This window comes from Anguilla anguilla, chromosome 2 (assembly GCF_013347855.1).
Source record: "Anguilla anguilla isolate fAngAng1 chromosome 2, fAngAng1.pri, whole genome shotgun sequence".
In the NCBI taxonomy this organism is placed as follows: Eukaryota; Metazoa; Chordata; class Actinopteri; order Anguilliformes; family Anguillidae; genus Anguilla; species Anguilla anguilla.
In genome coordinates, this window is record NC_049202.1 from 68,849,300 (window position 1) to 68,867,465 (window position 18,166).

General features: G+C 41.3%; 2 protein-coding genes across 2 annotated transcripts; both read left to right on the top strand.

Moving 5' to 3' along the window:
* Positions 1 to 980: 980 nt before the first annotated feature.
* On the top strand, positions 981 to 10,100 carry LOC118220544 (ADP-ribosylation factor-binding protein GGA3-like). The gene is made up of 17 exons (XM_035404368.1): positions 981 to 1,082; positions 2,525 to 2,609; positions 2,996 to 3,071; positions 3,192 to 3,290; positions 3,384 to 3,507; positions 3,602 to 3,705; positions 3,795 to 3,875; positions 4,054 to 4,191; positions 4,356 to 4,437; positions 4,524 to 4,640; positions 4,873 to 5,151; positions 5,460 to 5,548; positions 5,674 to 5,909; positions 6,511 to 6,803; positions 7,049 to 7,218; positions 7,917 to 8,027; positions 8,268 to 10,100. The coding sequence occupies exons 1-17, from the start codon at positions 1,043 to 1,045 to the stop codon at positions 8,376 to 8,378; spliced, it is 2,235 nt and encodes a 744-aa protein (XP_035260259.1). The 5' UTR covers positions 981 to 1,042; the 3' UTR covers positions 8,379 to 10,100.
* Positions 10,101 to 11,453: 1,353 nt separating this feature from the next.
* LOC118220909 (small ubiquitin-related modifier 2) lies at positions 11,454 to 17,530 on the top strand. The gene is made up of 4 exons (XM_035405357.1): positions 11,454 to 11,588; positions 15,200 to 15,331; positions 15,851 to 15,922; positions 16,927 to 17,530. The coding sequence occupies exons 1-4, from the start codon at positions 11,568 to 11,570 to the stop codon at positions 16,987 to 16,989; spliced, it is 288 nt and encodes a 95-aa protein (XP_035261248.1). The 5' UTR covers positions 11,454 to 11,567; the 3' UTR covers positions 16,990 to 17,530.
* Positions 17,531 to 18,166: the final 636 nt, after the last annotated feature.

An 18,166-nucleotide genomic window follows, 5' to 3' on the forward strand; every position in this document is an offset into this window, starting at 1 on the left:
CAGTAAGAAACAGCTGTTAGTCATTTGTGGGTAACTGTAATCATCAATTGGGACCATTGATGTTAACTTATAAACAAGTAATTTATCGTATTATCTTTCTATTATAGATGAAAACTCACAACTGTACAAATCAGCATGTCTAATTGCCAGGTGCTCTTACACATCAAATGACCTTCTGTACATAATATCCTGTTTGTTAAAGAAGAGGGAGGAAGTAGAAATTGCACTGCAAAGTGTGTTAAGGCATAGGAAGCTCAAACATATTTATAAACGAAAAGGAACTAATTTTGGACAAGTCCTAAACAGCAGTGTTTCTTCATTCAGTCACTAAATTAGTAGCTCTTACCATTCAAGGACTTGTTTTGCAGAGATGGAAAAATGTGAATAAACTAGTGTAATGCCTAAATTGAATTTCATAATAAATTTTCTTCAACCAATGAGAAAGTCTGTTTCGTTTTATTTGCTAACTTGGATTAGTACATTCGTCTGTGTCAGATTTGTGATGTACTACAGTCATTCACATTACATTACGCATCTCATACAGTACAGTATTAACTATTTATTTAATTGTACTCAGTCAGTTTTTACATTCACCAGCAATATCCTTGAAAGTACTGTGCTTTAGTAACACCTTAAGAGGTTGGACACAGCTACCGTGGGTATCATTATACACTGAACACATTTGAAACTTTCCATGTACAAAGGTAGATCTTATTGAAAATGTTTGAAGCATGATTTGAAGACCCAGTCACAGCTGGCTGGCTCGGCTGAGTTGTCATATAGCCTACATTGCCTCCTGCGCAAAACTAATCAAGTAGGCTAAGCATTTCGAGTATTAATTCAGATGTTTGCAACTTTACTGTGGTTAATACGGATCGATTGATTAAAAACTTAAAGACATCATGGGCTGTCATTAAAAAACAGGTTTAAAGTAATATTGTCGACTTTTAAAAAAATAGAGGGAGGGGTTTTATGAATTCGTCCAAAAACGCAATTCTTGTCATCTGCGTCGCCATCACGCGGCGTTTCAAGCGCTGTGAATATGGCGGATCCGGAAGGAGAGTCGCTAGAGTCTTGGCTCAGTGAGTAGCTATATCTAGTTTACCAGCTGTTTTACAAAATGAAATAAATTGTCATTGCACGTTATTGTTATTATGGAAGAATTTGTAAATCGTTATTTATTTATATGGGTTCGCATTAGTACAATTGGACTGCACTGACCTGGCATTTTGGCAATTATCTATATGGCTAGGTGTATAATGAGCTAGCTAGCTAGCCACCTACCGTGGTTTGTTTCACGTAGGATTTTATGACTAGTCAACGCTATGCTAGCACGTACTCCAGTTAGGTAGGTTAGGCTCTAGCTAAGTCAGCAGAACGTAATAAGATAGCTCCACTGTCTTGTATGTCGTGGTAAAGTAACTCGCAAAAATAACTGTTCAATGACGAGGATGCTATTTGTTTGCAAGATAAAATATAAGATAAGTGAACTTGCCTAGCTTTAAAATCTAGCTATAGTGCCACATTGAAGTGACTTCTTTCTCGTTTTAAATGACTATGTTGTTAATGTTACCTAACTGTTAAATCGTTCTGTGACCTACTAGATGTATGGCATGAAACGCTTTCTTTTGTTAGAATGCATTACTAAGGTTTGGTAACTAGCTGAGATTTATCCAACTATGTGCCCAGTTTACGATTTAATATATAATTTGACACATATAGATTAAACTAGTATCCTATATAAAGTAAGTTATTAGAAAGCTAATGTTAGTTAACAAGCTATAGTTGTATCTACCTTCCAGTGACCCCGAAAGCAGAGATCCAATCGATTCCCTGAGTCAGTGGTCTCCAACTCTGGTCCTGGAGAGCTACAGGGTCTGCTGGTTTTCATAGTGACTCTGCATGAATCAAATAGAGCAGTTGATTATACAGTTAACTGAACTCACCTGGTGTCTTGGGTCTCAATTGGGTGCTGATTTTAAGGTGAAAACAAAAACCAGCAGACCCTGTAGCTCTCCAGGTCCAGGGTTGGAGACCACTGCCCTAAGTAATGGTTGTCACTGACATTCAATAAAAAGTCAACAGCTAGTATTTATTGGTAGCACAGCTAGCTAGCTGGCGATGTGATTAAACCAAATCACTTCCGCGCAAAACTGAATCAACTCATAAAATGAATTGATGTTTCATGCAAAAAGTGATTGGTAGAGACACGGAGCCCTTTTTCAAATGAGCACATATTAGCTTTGCTTGGCTATCGGTCAGTGCAGAGCATTGTGCGCATGCTTGTAGCTGTAGATCAACTTAATTTCTTATGGACAGCCCCGGTTATACTGCAAGCCAGTTTCACACCCATTCTTCTCGTTTTGTCGAAGTTGTCGAGTTGATGGTACTCTAAACTCACTTGCCTTAATCTCCAAATATATGTTACTGCAATGTCTTTTTGAACAGTTAATGTTAATCTCGTTTGCAATCTCAGCCAATGCTTTGCCTTTTTATTATTAATGTAACATTATGTGTCCACCAGATAAGGCCACTAACCCCTCCAATAGACAGGAAGACTGGGAGTATATTATAGGATTCTGTGACCAAATCAATAAAGAATTAGAAGGGTAAGGACATTTCCTTTTCCTCATCAATATAGATCACATTCCATACAATCCTATCCATTAAGGCAGATCTGCTGTATCACATGAGATTCTTTGCTTAGATTTGTAGTTTTGCATAAATATTAATCTGTATTCAAATATACAGTGCTATGAAAAAGTATTTGCCCCCTTCCTGATTTCCTCTGTTTTTTCATGTTTGTCATACTGAATGGTTTCAGGTCTTTAGACAAAATGTAATGTTAGACAAAGTAAACACAAAACATATTTTAAAAAATGATTATTTAATTCACAGAATGCTTTTTCATGACACGCTTTTTCAAAACACTTATTGTTGTTTTTCTTTTAATTCACTCTATATGAAAAATGTTGATGTTCCCCTTTGTTTCCAGTCCACAGATCGCCGTAAGGTTGCTAGCTCATAAAATCCAGTCTCCTCAGGAATGGGAAGCTATACAGGCTTTGACAGTAAGTATGTTCTTTTACAGGAAGAAATGCTATTCTGGGAAGTATTTCACCACTGCCTGCCAATGCATAAAGTCATATGTACTGCTGACAGTTCTAACAATTGAACTTTTGGTATTGCAGGTATTAGAAGCATGCATGAAGAACTGTGGGAGAAGGTTTCATAATGAAGTTGGAAAATTTCGATTTTTAAATGAATTGATCAAAGTTGTTTCACCCAAGGTACTGAACAATTAATGTTTTTGCCTTCTTCCTCAGAAATTGATTGTGCTCCTGTAACTTGAAGTACATGAACTTTTACTTCATTTGTTTCAGTATCTGGGTGACAGAGTGTCAGAGAAGGTGAAGATGAAAGTTATTGAAATGCTGTTCAGCTGGGCAGTTGCTCTGCCTGATGAAGCCAAAATAAATGAAGCCTATCAGATGTTGAAGAGACAAGGTAATGCTGAAACGCAAAATTTTGACCTCATTCTTCCATGTTTGTCAGGAATACAGTTCTTAATTGTTTTGTTTTGACCGTTTTCGTTTCTCAGGCATTGTCACCACTGATCCAGAGATCCCCGTGGACAAGACTCTGATACCTTCACCCCCTGCGCGTCCCAGGAACCCCGTGTTTGAAAACGAGGAGAAAAGCAAGGTGAGGAGAGCTGATGATTTCGGGCCGATGTGGGGGAGAGGGGTTAAGAAAGTGAGAGAGGGAATACTGTCTGTCTCCTCTCTGTGTAGCTGCTAGCAGAACTCCTGAAGAGCAAAAACCCAGAGGATCTCCAGGAGGCCAACCGGCTCATCAAGAACATGGTGAAGGAGGTGAGAATTTGCAGTGGATTAGCACTCACTCTGCCCTGGTGCTAATCTTCAGCAGTTGTAAGGATTGCAGAGATATGGCCTACCTTATATATATATATATATATATATATATATATATATATATATATATATATATATACAAATGGTGTTTCCTGGCTACATGTGTCTGTCCTTCCAGGATGAGGCCAGGATGCAGAAAGTGACGAAGCGTATGAACACCCTGGAGGAAGTCAACAACAACGTGAAGCTTCTGAATGAGATGCTGACCCACTTCAACAGGGAGGAGTCTTCCGAGGCAGACCGAGAACTCATAAAGGTATCTCCCATGGCCCCACCTGCCTGACGAATATGTATCGTGGGTTTGTGGTCTTGAGGGTCACCCGTGGACGTTCACCTGAGTAAAGCTTGCTTAAGGAGGCGGACTGGTTTAAGGAAAATGCAGATGGGTTGACTCTGCATGTTGAATGTTTCTTTTGTCAGGAGCTTTATGACCGATGTGACAAGCTGAGGCGCACAGTGTTCAAGTTGGCCACAGAAACTGAGGACAATGACAACAGCTTGGGTAAATGACCCTAGCAAGAAAGAGGCTGTATTCTAATTGCTGCTGACCCCTTGCCTGTTGTTTTCAGCCTGTTTTGTGTCCCGTAGGTGATATCCTGCAGGCAAGCGATGACCTGTCTCGAGTCATTAATTCTTACAAGAAGACCGTGGAGGGCCAGGCAGTTAATGGAGAGGCGGATGTTCTGAGTTCATCAACGACAGAAGGTGATGACAGTATTTTGAACTCTCATATTCTCACCATTCTTTCAAGACACCCCAATTTTTCAATGAATCCTGTTTGATGTTTCATGATTTGTATCTGCTTACACATCGGAAACGTATCATATCTTTGTTTCCAACTGACAAGCCAGTAGAACAGCGCTGACACCACCATGGCCAACCTCTAAGAGGAGGAGTTCTTAATCATATATTTCTTTTCTATTTCTTCACTACATAGGCAAAAGAGGCCATGCAACTACGGAGACTCTTATAGATCTGGCTGGCCTTGACATTCCAAGTCCCTCCCCACCAGAGCCGGCACTGGCTCCTCAACTTCCAGATGCCCAACTCCCCAATCTGCTGGCGGCACCTCCAATTCCAGTCTTGCCTCCTCCTCCCTATGGATTGACTGGATCACAGGCCTACCCTATCAGCCAGTCTGAAAGCCCCAACCATCCATCCACTGGCCAGACATCCACTGCTCTCTCCCTTCTGGACGAGGAGCTCCTCTCACTAGGTAATGTGTGCCTCATATTAGCGTTTGTTACCCCGAAATTGAGGGCCCAGGTTTTTGTCTGTTGTATGAATACAGGAGTGGTTTATAACGCTGACTTATTTCAGGAACAATAGTGGGGGAAAAAAACTTTTTAACTGCTGAGATCTTAGACAATACTTCTTCTGTTGAGGCCTTTTAGTACTTGTGTGCTCTGTTTCAAGTGATGTTATGACAATGTTTAGTTATGTTATGCGTCCTTTGCTTTCACTCTCTTATTATCACTTATTGCATCCAAGTTCATCATAGATTGTGTTGTTGTCTTGCTTTAGGTCTCAATGACCCAGCTCCAAGTTTGAATGATCAAAATCACAATAAACCAAAGGAAGATGACTTGAGCACTCAGTGGACCTCATTACAGGTGATATTGCTTGATCTCTTCCTGCTCTAAATTTTCTTTAAGTGTGCACTATACTTTGATATGGCATCTATTTTACAATGTTTTTATGCTGTTGAAGTAATCCATGTGTATCTACCTTTCCCCAGTCCCAGTCTACTGATCCAGGGTTGGATTTCTTTGCGAGTGCACCTCTACCTGGGCCCATGTTCCCTGCGGAGAGCGCATCCACAGTGCCTGCCCCTAGGACAAGCTCTGTGTGTTACCCAGAAGCCCCCAGGACCGCGTGCTTCCCTTACCCTAGCGCAGCGGCTAACTCTGGCTCCGCCTCTCTCAACTCGGGTCTGCAGGACCTTGCCATGCTTGACCTTGGGGACCCTAAGAGGTGAATAGTGTTAATGACATCGTCCTTTCTCCATATTGAGCTTTACAGAATTATAAAAATCATAATAATAAAAATCAGTCTTTGTTGTGGGGCTTTTCATTTTTTTATAAGATTCTCTTTGAGGCAGCTGCTGTGAAAGATTTATAAATAATTACTTGTGTATGCATACTTTTATTTTTCCAAGAGCAGTATTCGAGAAGGGGCACAGCATAATTATATTACTACAGCACTGTCATAAATATACACTTGGAAAGAAAGTGCTTTAACTGCAGACTCTGTTGCATGTTAGATTTGCCTCCCCACTTACTAGACTTTTGCTGTGTCTTGGATGGTATTTAGAAATATAGTATTTGAGGAGGTTTTTATTTATTTATTTTTTTTTAAACCTTACTGCATGTGCGGCCTCCCGGTGTAGCCAAAGTCCACTCTACAGCAACACTGCATTTCTGCATTCATTCCGTTATTGTATTGCAGCTTTTTAGAGAACTGCAGCTTTATTGAAATTATGGTTAGGTGCTTGACTGAAGAAGAGAAGCAGTGAAGGTTTTGCAGTGAGGGCCGTGGAGCAGTTTGAGCTATGTGCTGTTTTATTGTATTTCAGCATGCCTGGCCTCTTGAACCCAGGTGCAATATTCGGGATGGGGCCGCCAGCTGGCCCTGCCGCCTCCTCCATTCTTGGGTTCCCCGTCCCCAGCTCCACCCCTCTCCCCCTTGGTACGATGCCTGCTTCTCCTGCGGTGTCCCACGCCAAAGCCCAGGCCGCCAGCTCCACCCCGGGGAGCCCCCTCTTCCGCTCGCTGTCTCCCATTCTTCCCCAGACACAAAGCAGCCCGGCCAAAGGGCCCGAGGTTTCCCTAGCCAACGTGCATGTCCCCCTGGACTCCATAAAGCCCAGTAAGTCGCAGTCGGACTGCTCGGTCTCTGTGGACCTCGGATCCATGAAATTTCCCACGGCAATCCCTTCTTTGGTTTTCGTCAGTGTCAGTGAAGAGGCAGCTCAAGTGTTTCGTTTGAATGAAAGCGCCGTCGGTCCGTCAGCATGTTAAGGGGGGGGGCGAAAGAGCTTGTGCGCGTGCGATTTTTCACGTGGTTTTTTGTTTACGAACGCTGACCTCCGAACGTTCTCATTTCCCGCTCAGGCAAAGTGCTGCCGGTGACAGCCTATGACAAGGACGGCGTTCGTGTGCTGCTGCATTTTGCCACGGAGTGCCCGCCCGGCCGGCCCGACGTGCTGGTGCTGGTGGTGTCCATGCTCAACACGGCACCGCTTCCTGTCAAGAACGTTGTGCTGCAGGCTGCCGTGCCGAAGGTGAGGGCCAGTGTCTGCCATGAGGTCCCTACTGTTAGCTCACCGGGTAGAGTGTCTACGTGTGACATTTTGCAGCAGTGTAGTATAATGGCTAAGGAGTTGGTCTTGTAACCTGAAGGTCGCTTTTTCGATTCCCTGGTAGGACACTACCGTTGTACCCTTTTGAGCAAGGTACTTAACCTGCATTGCTTCAGTGTATATCCAGCTGTATAGATGGATACAATATAAATGCTATGTAAAAAGTTGTGTAAGTCGCTCTGGATAAGAATGTCTGCTACATGCCTGTAATGTAATGTGTTTGCATGGACCCAAACCCCTTTCAGACTTTCCAGACACACATTTGCCACCATCTGAGGTGGAAAATCCAGGTTCAGAAAGTAAAATTCCGCCCCAGTATTTTGTACAGATTGCCTGGGTTTGCTCATTACCACAATTACTCAGCCAGCAGGTAGAACTAATTTTTGAGATCAGCTGGCTGAGTTCATGGAAACACCTAGGCAGGACTTTCACTTTCTGACCCCTGGATTTTCCACCTCTGCCCAACACACTGCTTGCATTCAGCATTGTGAAGAATTTTGTTTTGAATGTTTGGGTTTTTACTTGCATTTAATTAATTTTTTTAGCTGAGCAGTAGGACCTGTCTCCAAACTGAAACAGTCAAAAGTTGACCCCACCCCTCTCTGATTCATTCAATGCAGTCAATGAAGGTGAAACTTCAGCCGCCTTCAGGGACCGAACTGGTCCCCTTCAATCCCATCCTGCCCCCGGCAGCCGTCACTCAAGTCATGCTTCTGGCCAATCCGCTGAAGGTAAGAGTGCAGCAGCGAGATCAAAGGGACGAACACTGACCCCTGAAGCTTCCGCAGACCTCACATGGTTACTGCCTATCAATGACGCGCGTCTTCTGGAGCTTTTTGTCACTCCGTGTACTAAATTAACGCTTGTGTCAGTTTTAAGGGTGAACGTTCATGGCCAGTGAGGGTAGCGACGGGCCTTCTGTTTGGGAGCGGAGTCCTTGCGGTTGATTTGCGTGTCTGTGTTTCTGGCAGGAGAAGGTGCGGCTGCGCTACAAGCTCATGTTCACGCTGGGAGAGCGGCAGTGCACAGAAGTGGGAGAGGTGGACCAGTTCCCCCCACCGGAGAAATGGGGCAACCTATAGCCTCTGGACTATAGCCAGGACGAGATGACAGCCGACCGTACTATCTCCCAGTGAAAGGGGGAGGCAGTGTTTCTCTGAATGTGTGTGTGTGTTTTTTTTTTATTTATTTATTTTTTTTATAAATCAACAAAGTAGGCAAGTGCTGTTAACATTATTTCATCATCGCCCACTTTGATGTAATTTTTTGGATTATTATTTTTTTGCTTTGTAATTTTTTGAAACTGCTTAAGGTCAAGTTTCAGGATTGGCTGTTGATATGGACAAGCTGCACTTTAAGCCACATACAGCACTGGGGAAAATTCCATTTGCACCCTACATGTACATATCCTGAACTACGTATGCTTTAAAGGAACTAACTTAAGCCCATCAAGAGGACAAAAGCACCCAGGGCCAGAAGGCAGCTTGTACTTTCACACAAGAAAGGGGAGATTAGGGTTGCCACTCAACCAATTGGTTATGGACAATCATTTCATTGTTGGTGCTGAATGGTGGGAGCCCATAGCCAATTGAAACTGCATGAATCTTTTATGTGCCCCCCCCCCCCCCCCCCCAGAGACTGCTTCTAGTACCTCACCAACAACTACTTTGTTGTATGGAAGGCAGGTGCGTTTTCAGATTATTTACAACCTCAGACAGTCATGAAGTAAGCGGAGTTGCTGCCCGTTTTGTTATTTCAAGCTGTCGGAGAAGACGTTCGGACTTACAGTCTATTCGAAGTATTTTCATGTATGTGAAGTGTTTATATTTTTTGTTACCAATATTTTCATTCTTCCTATTATTTGGAACTTACAGACGGTGGGGCTATCTTTATTCCCATTTGCATTCTTTTGCTGTATGTTGGTACCTGAAAGCGATCTGTATATTTCTGGGGTAGATAGAGAGCATGGTGCAGCCCAGTAGGTTAGAGAGAGAACTCTTAGCGCGTGATGGTGTGGTCCATCAGTGTTTTTTTTTTCGGTTACAATGATTGTTCAAGTCCCATGAATGCTTTTTTGGTTTTGATTGTGATGTCCAATCAATCCCTTTTGAAGTGTTATTTATTGGTTTCAGTTATGGATTCTACTATCTCTTAGCCGCTGTTTGCTGTTTTCTTAAATCTTGACGTTGCAGTATATTGCTGAATTCCTTCTACAGAGGCAAACTTTCCACCAGGCCCCTCTCTGCTGACTGTGAATGTTGGTTGTCTTTGCCAGTATTGCAGTTATTTATTATTTGCCCTTAGATTTATCAGTTCAATATATGTACTCGCTGAGCAGACTAACGGTCTTATTTCAAAGGCATCCTCTACAGGTGTAGTTTGAGGTAGCACTCTGTTTGGTTACATCTCTGACAGCAGTAGAATATATATACTCAATCCAGTGTCATTGCCGGTAGGTTTGTGCTGGCGTGGTACAGTACGTACGTGAAATGAGAAATGTCATTGTAAGGCGACTGCAGTGGTCTGTTGGGGAGTAACCCCCAGCACACCGCTCTCTGTCTTGTCTCCTCATTCTGATGTCATTTCCTCTGTCAGCACTGTGACTTGTTACAATGGCAGATGCTCCAAACTTTCTATGTACATTGCTGTATTTATTGTCCTCTAGAGGTTGTTGAAGTTAATGTATGTATCTGTTAATGTGACTCTTTACAAATGCTAGCAGAAAATACTTGTACATATTTAAATGTAAGAGGTGTTTCACTGCATGAAGAATTAAAGTCTTCATTTTAAATGGAACCAAATGAGTTGCCGTGAGGAATGAGTGTTTTATTTGTTCTGTGATTTGGAGGTTTGTCAAATGTATATTGACAAGTGGCCGTCACTGATGTCGTGGTCCACTTGAAATTTAGTGTGAGTGACTACCCCCTCCCCACAAGTATGTTCATTGGGAGATGTACATAAAACATACAATACGAAGTACATATCCAATTTTTACTTTTTTTTATTTTTTTTGTAGCAGAAAATGAATGGCAACAAAGCAACCCCCATTGCTACCCAAAGCTGCTCTTTGTCTTTTTCCACACTTTTTTTGGCCATTATCTTGTAAACGCTACACACTCTTGTAAAATAAACTGTGCACTCACTGATCATGGTGCGGCTGGGCCTGACAGATTTCCCATATGCATGGCTAGATAGCGACAGATGGTTTTAGCCTTGTTCGGCTGTATGAATCTTCTGGTTGATCTTCAGTGCAATCAGGGACTTACTCTCCAAAAGCTATCATTTGCAGCTACAAGGAAGCCCTTCTATATCCCAAGCATTGGTCAAAGCTGTCCACCATGGGCTGGAACAAACTGAAAGACACACTAGCAGGCAGGATTTAAGCAGTGATGGTTTAGCCATTTGCTGTGAGACTTCATACTACATTATTTTATAGTGATCTCAGATCTGGTAGATGAGTTAAGGAAACTTTGGCCTTTTTTAAATGTGCTATATGTTAAATTCAGTTAGCTATACCCTGCCTCCTGTATGTCAATCACAGCAATAGGATTCATGTCAATTGGTTTAACACTAGTTTATTAAATGTGCAGCAACAACTAGAAATGGCAGCTAACAGACATGGAGCTGCAAACAATGCTAAAATAATACAGTGCCTGTTTACTATCATTAAGAACATTTTTTCATGGTGTGTGGTGTACAGTGATTCATAATTATTATTTTTATAAAACATTTTGACTAACTGTTATTTAGTGTCTAATGCAATATTTGTGTTTATCCCCCAAGGTGCGTGTGCGGTGGACAAGTCAGTATGTCTTACATAAAAACAAAATGGCTGCTACAGACCAGAGATCTCTTTCAGTAGACATTTCTAGAAAAATGCTGTTAATGCTTTCACATACACTATATATATTTCTTTCTAAGCTGCCTTACAGCATTACATATCTAGCCAAGGTACGTGAGTTTGAGTGCATAAGAAAGCTTGATCGTACGTTTAAAAAGAAAACAAAACGACTCCTTTCTTAAATGCGCGTGCACGCGACATCGCGCGACCCAAAGTATGGCGTAATCACGCGCACGACGCCTCTCCCGCCCAGGTGAACACTCAACCAATAACCACATAACCTATCCGCGTTCAATGTTTTTTTCAATTCAATGACCAGCAAACTATCGCGCCCGCGCACGTACACCAGAGTATTTTATGGGAACGTGTACGTGCGCGCGCCTCCATACTCTTTGTGTGGCGGCGCAGAGAGAAACGCGGAGAGAAAGCCATGGCGGACGAAAAACCCAAGGTGAGCTGAAGAGCCAACTACTTATCAGATGTCTGCATTAAAATTTCCACGAAAACCATTCACACGAAGCTGATATTCAATTAATTAAAAACCGAGTAGACAATAAATGGGGTTCCTCACCAAACACCGGAAGAGATGTGAACGAGCCTGGAGAGGCGGGTAATTGCAAGCTAGCTATTTGTAGCTAACATTAGCTTGAAAGGTGGCATTTCTAGGCATTTTCAGTTACTAATTTAGTTTGCGGCAAGTTCATTTAATTGACTTAAAGCCTAAATCGTCTGACTGCGTACTGTGACTGGTCGACTACTAAACCGGTCTGTAGTGGTGGCTAACCAGTTGTGTATGAATGATTCTGTTCTTGAACGTGTGTAGTGGCTAGCTCTATCGCTGGCTTATTAGCTAGTATGGCTAACTAGCGACCTCGTTTGCAAAAGTGAACATTGGAAATTATACTTGCTGGTCTTGCCGCTTTGCTTGTGTTTTTTGCGTGCCAGGTAAATTATTAATGAATGCGGATTGCCCATGTACATTTACATTATTGCGAGTTTGTTGGCCCGGTACAGAAAGTAATTTACCAACACGGGTAGCTAACTGGCTATATATTTAGCCAACTAGTCCAATCATGCGGTACACGGTGTCACTGTTTAACTAGCTATACTTAAAGTTAAGTTAGTCGACGCAGCATATGTGTCGCCCACACGTAGCGAACGAACCGGTTAACGAACGTTAATAAAGTTATACCAAAACCGGTTTTGAGTTTCTAAGCCATTTAAAATTATGACAAACTCGTTCCATACTCGCTCGCATTGATAACGTTCCATTATGAAATTCTGTATTTGTTTGGACACTTTCGACCCTAGACTCTGATCCTCTAGCTAATTTACCATGACTAGTGTGATGAAGTTATGACCCTGTTCAGTGCGGCTATACCGATAAAATAACCAGGATTGTCATGGCTAAGTTTCACATTATTTTTAAAAAACAATTTAAGTGACTGTTTGCCAGCGATATTTAACGTTGCGTTGTTAAGATTATATGTCATAGCAGTTAGCGAAATCTAACTAGTCTAGCATAATAGTTTTCTCAAAGCCATTTTGCATCTATTTTCATTGCTATCTGGGTTAGTAGGAGTTCCATACCTCCAGATAACAACTTCTCCTGTCATAGTAACGTTATAAGGGGTTAATTTTAAGTGGGCTGACAGGACCTGAAGAACATTACATAACACTAGCGCTAATTCCCTAACAATTATGCCGTTTATAATATTCTCAGTTAACTGTACGTAGTCACAACAAAGGGAACGTGAAAGGCCTCCCAGCCATGAGCTTGTCATACTTTTTTTTTTTTTTTTTTTTTTTTTTTAATTGACAACTCACTTGAATGAAGATTTAAATTATGAGCAGTTAGTTGCTGGTAAAGTTCAAAAGTATAAATGAGCCAATTCAAAGTTTATTATGGAATTAATGCAGCCCACATTCTCACTAAAGTTAAATGTGACCATTTAGAAATGAAAACAAAATGTTTGTCAAGAATAATAGGCATTTAGAATGAAGTCGGCCAACCACATTGAAAGTCCTGTAGCTACTTTACTGGTACTCTACAGATCTGGTGCACGTGAAAAGCATTGGAGACATAGTCTGTAGAAAAAATGACAAAATCATTGTGACATCACCCATTGACTCTATGGGCTTGGTGAAAATCTTTTTGAAGCCCAGGAAATGCAGTTTGTGGGTGCCGCCATGTTCAAATTGGAGTCAGAGGCTGCACAGTAGGGAAAAGGGGAACCCTTATATGGGCATGAAGTCCGGTTGTCCATTAAGCGCCTCATACAGTGACTTGGCAGTGACACTGGTTCGTCCGCTAAATATTACGGTCTTAACAAGTTGGCACATGGGGAGACATTAGACAATGCAAAAACAGCTATTGTGACTACATTTTCTTGTGGGGGAAAACATCTCATTTATAATTTGACTTTATTGCATTGAAACGGGGGGCTGGAGCCAACCGCACTGGCGCTAGTGAGCAACGTGTCTCAGCAAGACCAGGAAGCAAGCTTCAAAAACGCAGCCCAGTTTTGGCCACTTGTTTTGAGACCATCTTTATGCAGCCAAAAAGCATCATGAAATGCCTGCAGTGAGCTCATTCAGGGTAGACTGTTTCCGCTTGTCAGTGTTTTTGTGCAGATTCTGTTTAACTGCCTGTGTATCCAGACAAGATAATATAGGCCCTGCCCACGCCTGCTTTTTAGCAGCGACCGCAGCTCTATAGCTCTGCCGGTCGGTCGATCGGTCGGTTGGTCGGTTGGTCCACAAAAGTGCCCCACCCTGTAGCAGCCACAGCTTTGGCCCCAGGAGGCTGAATTTTGGCATGGACGTTGGTCATGACCGAAGGTAGAGCTGAGTAACTTTCAGGCCGATTGACCAAGAGGGGGTGTGGTGATGGGCATGGCCTATCACAAAGAGGCACATAACTCCCGAATGGATTCACAGATTTGCACAAGATTTTGTGGAAAGGTTGGTCATGAGCCAAAGCAGAGGTCACGTGTTTGTGTGAGGGTGTGTGCGTGGATGCATGCACACATGGATGCATGCATGTGTGCGGTCGCAGCTATTGCGGATTCGCGCTTGCTTAAATTTATGAGTGTAGTTAGCTACCTACATTTTTTACAGTATAAGTACAATGATGTCCAAAATTAATATCTTTGATAATGGCGAGCAGAGAAAACTATAAAATAAGCAATACAGGTAAATCATGTTGTATGCTCAAAAAAAAAAAGGGAAATTTTGTTTGTTTAATTTGTTTATACTAATACAATTGCTCCTAGAAAATTATTCTAAAGAGTAGGAAAGTATTTTTGATGTCACAATTATAATTTCAGTGTTAGGGAACTATATTATGGTCTACAATGGTCTCATGTTTTACTGGGTTATAAAAATAAGGTAGAACATAAAAATCTGCAAAAGATCTGCAAAACTTTGCATCTTGGGGGCACAGAGTCTCCAAATATACCTTTTCCGGGTCAATAGATGAAGAGGTACTTAAAAAATGAATGCCTACCATGATATAATAATGGCTCTTTGATGTTATTTTGCATGTACTGGTCCTGAGATTTTTGTTATGGTCAGTGGAATCATGAGGAGGTACCAGTGCATTTGGGCACTTATGATTGGACAAACATTAAAGATCATCATTACCCTAGAAAGTTTCTATTGCCGTTTCTTTGCAAGGAATATTTTTTAGATGCCGAAGCACCTCATTGACCTGGCTTATAACTTGCACACCCACTCACTTAAGTTTGGCAGGCTGAAGATCCGCCACAAGGGGGAGCTGTTTGAACTCATGGGGCTTTGCATCAATGACACTGTGCCCCTCCTTGTTTCATTTTCGATAACCTTTTAGGAATTTTCCCAATCGCTTTTGCCTGCAGTGTATTGCCTGTTGATTTGGCAGGTTTGCCACGGTTCGAGAAACATACCCACTTTGTGAAAGTACACCCAACGGTTCCGAGGGCTGACACTGATTCTGTTGAAATTGAACAGAGAAATGACAGTGTGCATACTGTGGTGCATTTCTCAGCTCATCGGACTTGCGTTTTTTTTTTTGTTCCCCAGGAAGGTGTGAAGACAGAAAACAATGATCACATCAACCTGAAGGTTGCGGGGCAGGACGGCTCGGTGGTGCAGTTCAAGATCAAGAGGCACACGCCGCTCAGCAAACTCATGAAGGCGTACTGTGAGAGACAGGTGAGACCCGTCTGGAGAGAATACAGCCCACAGGCGCTATCACGCAGTTTAACCTAACGGAGCATCGAGCGTCTTAATCCGTCAGTTTACTCTGATTGTGATTTACTGAGTATAGCAATATCGGTTTACAAAATAATTCGGCAGTCAAACCTGTCGTCACAAGATTTATATTGTTTTTGTTTCCTGTAGTACGTTCTTTTGACCATGTCCTCCGTGGCTCGGCCTCTCCAAGGTGGAGCACTGCCATTGTTAGTGTCATTCAACAGGGATAACATCCACCAGGTGTACCTTGTCCTTTAATGTCCATTAAGAAAAATTATACTTTTTCACTACACAGCTTGTTTCATATTTTTTTGTAGTGCATGGAATGTGGTTGTGCTGACAATGTCTTGATGTGCCGCCCGTGTTCCCCTCTGATGCATTGAGTAGAATGGTGACAAGGCTGTTTTATCTGCAGATCTCAGGAGATAGGTGGTCTTAAATACCGGCAATATTTAAAATGACACTTTCTTTCTGCAGGGGTTGACAATGAGGCAAATTCGGTTCCGGTTCGATGGGCAGCCTATCAACGAAACAGATACACCTGCACAGGTAAAGCTAGTGTGAAGTGTTCAGACTTCCTTTGGGTGTAGCTTATTTAGAATCTCGTGTGTTACTTTTTAAAGGGTTTAATCACTATTTGTAAAGGAGAAAGTTTCTTTTTTTCCCTTAATTTTTAATAAAATTCCACAAAAAGAGGAGTTGCTTGATGGCGTGTTATCAACATTTTTTTAATGCCCTGAATAAATAGATGAGAATTGATGGATTGGCAGAGTATGGACTAAAATGTGTAATCACACTATATAAACTGATCAAATTCTTCAAGAGCTTGTGATTTCTATTTGGATTTGTGCTAACAGCTAACATTAAACCCCAAATCATGCATTTTCAGTTCCATTCTTTGCACTTCACTTGAGATCCAAATGAAATGCAAACAACAATTCTGAAGCGGACATACTTATGTTTCTAAGTTTTTATGTATGCTGCTGACATCTTATTCAGGCTTGGAGTAGATTTCATTTCGATCAATTTCTTAGCTCAATAAATTAATTGAAATTAAATTCATGAATTGAAAAACAGCCACAATGTTCTATGATGATGGTTTCATTAATGGAATTTCAGGAATTAATTAATGGAATTAATTGAATTTAAATGGGATTGACCCCAATTCTGCAACACTTTCTTCATCCATTGAAGTATGAAAAATGTTCAGATAGCAGTCCCGTGCCACTTCCATTTATGCAGAATTATCTTCAGGTTTAATTTGAATCAGACTATGATTCTTACTTTTTCTCACATGAGAGGTTTTTCCTCCTCAAATGCTGATTATCAAATCTGTTTGGTGTAGTTTTGCTAATGTTCTGCAGAATTGCCCATGAATAACCACCTGTGTGTGCAATGACGTTGTTTTTGCCTTGCACAAAGCATTAACGACTCATGCATATTGATTAGTCTTCATATTGTCTAATCAACTGTTGCAATCATTTAATCATTTAAGTGATATTTCTGTTATCCGGTATTTACAGTGCTTTAAGTGCTATTTCTGTTCTCAACAGTTGGAAATGGAGGATGAAGATACAATCGATGTTTTTCAGCAGCAGACAGGAGGCCTCTTTTAAAAGCATCAAGTGCCCCCCCCCCACACACACACACACACACACACACACCCCTGTTTCCAAATACTGTCCCTTTCAAACTGCTATTGTCATTGCAGAATATGTACCATACTAAAGAAGACCTTTTCGGTTTCACATAAATACTGTTGTATAGTGTTTTCATCCTTGCTTTTTTCTTTTCTTTTTGTACATAAACCTCAGCTGGCAGATTGCATACATTTAGTTATTCTGAAATAATTATCTCATGATTACTGAAATTAACCAGCGATTCAGGCCCAAAATGTCTTTTGAAAGATAAAATCCAGTAAATTATTTTACATCACGTTCACAGTGAGAATGGAAATTTGCTGGTTAGCAGACATTGTTTTCTGTTATCTGTTTCAAGAGATGGATTTTATATCTTTTTTTTTATATTTTAGTGGATGTGTAGAATAAAAGTTGTCTTAAACATAGATCGATTTGGCCACATTTAAAATAAAGAACCCTGGTAAAGGGTTTTAGTCAACATCTGTATTGTTTAATAAATTTCTTGTTAAAGAAAAAATATTCTCTTTCATTACTTAAAGCAGTTTTATTTTGTATGTTGAAAGCCATAAAAGGTAAGCTCACTTGTATGTCCATACATGTGTTTAAGGGGTGTGCTTGTTGAGTATGCTTTGTTAAAGGCAAGGTATTTTTACCTTGAAAATATTATAAAATAACCATGCTAAGGCTTATGATGCACTGGCAGTCTCTGCCTTTATGCACTTTTGCTGAGTTTGTGCACCTTTACCTGTATTTGTTATTCTAAAATGCATTGGGGATGTTTCTGGGTGCGGCTTTTAGATGTGGGGAGGGTTGGGTGTGGCTATAGAGCCTGTGGTTTGGGAACAGATTTCAGTGCAGTGTTTGTTGCTAGCCATATATCTGCTGCAATGGCAAAGAAAAAAGACAAGCCAGCCGGGCTTGTTCAATAACTAGATTTGACCTTGGAATTGCTTTTGCTGGTGGTGTCAGCTGAAGTTCGTCAAGGGAATCAAATCAAAATACTGAAAATGAATACTGAAAAAGAACTGTTCTGGTCCTCTTAGCCATGGAAAATGTAATAAAATAGAATTTAAAACTGCTAAAGAATGCATAAACCGAGACAATGTTGTGTTGGTCTATGCCATAAACTGGTGTCTCAAAAAAAAAAAGCAAA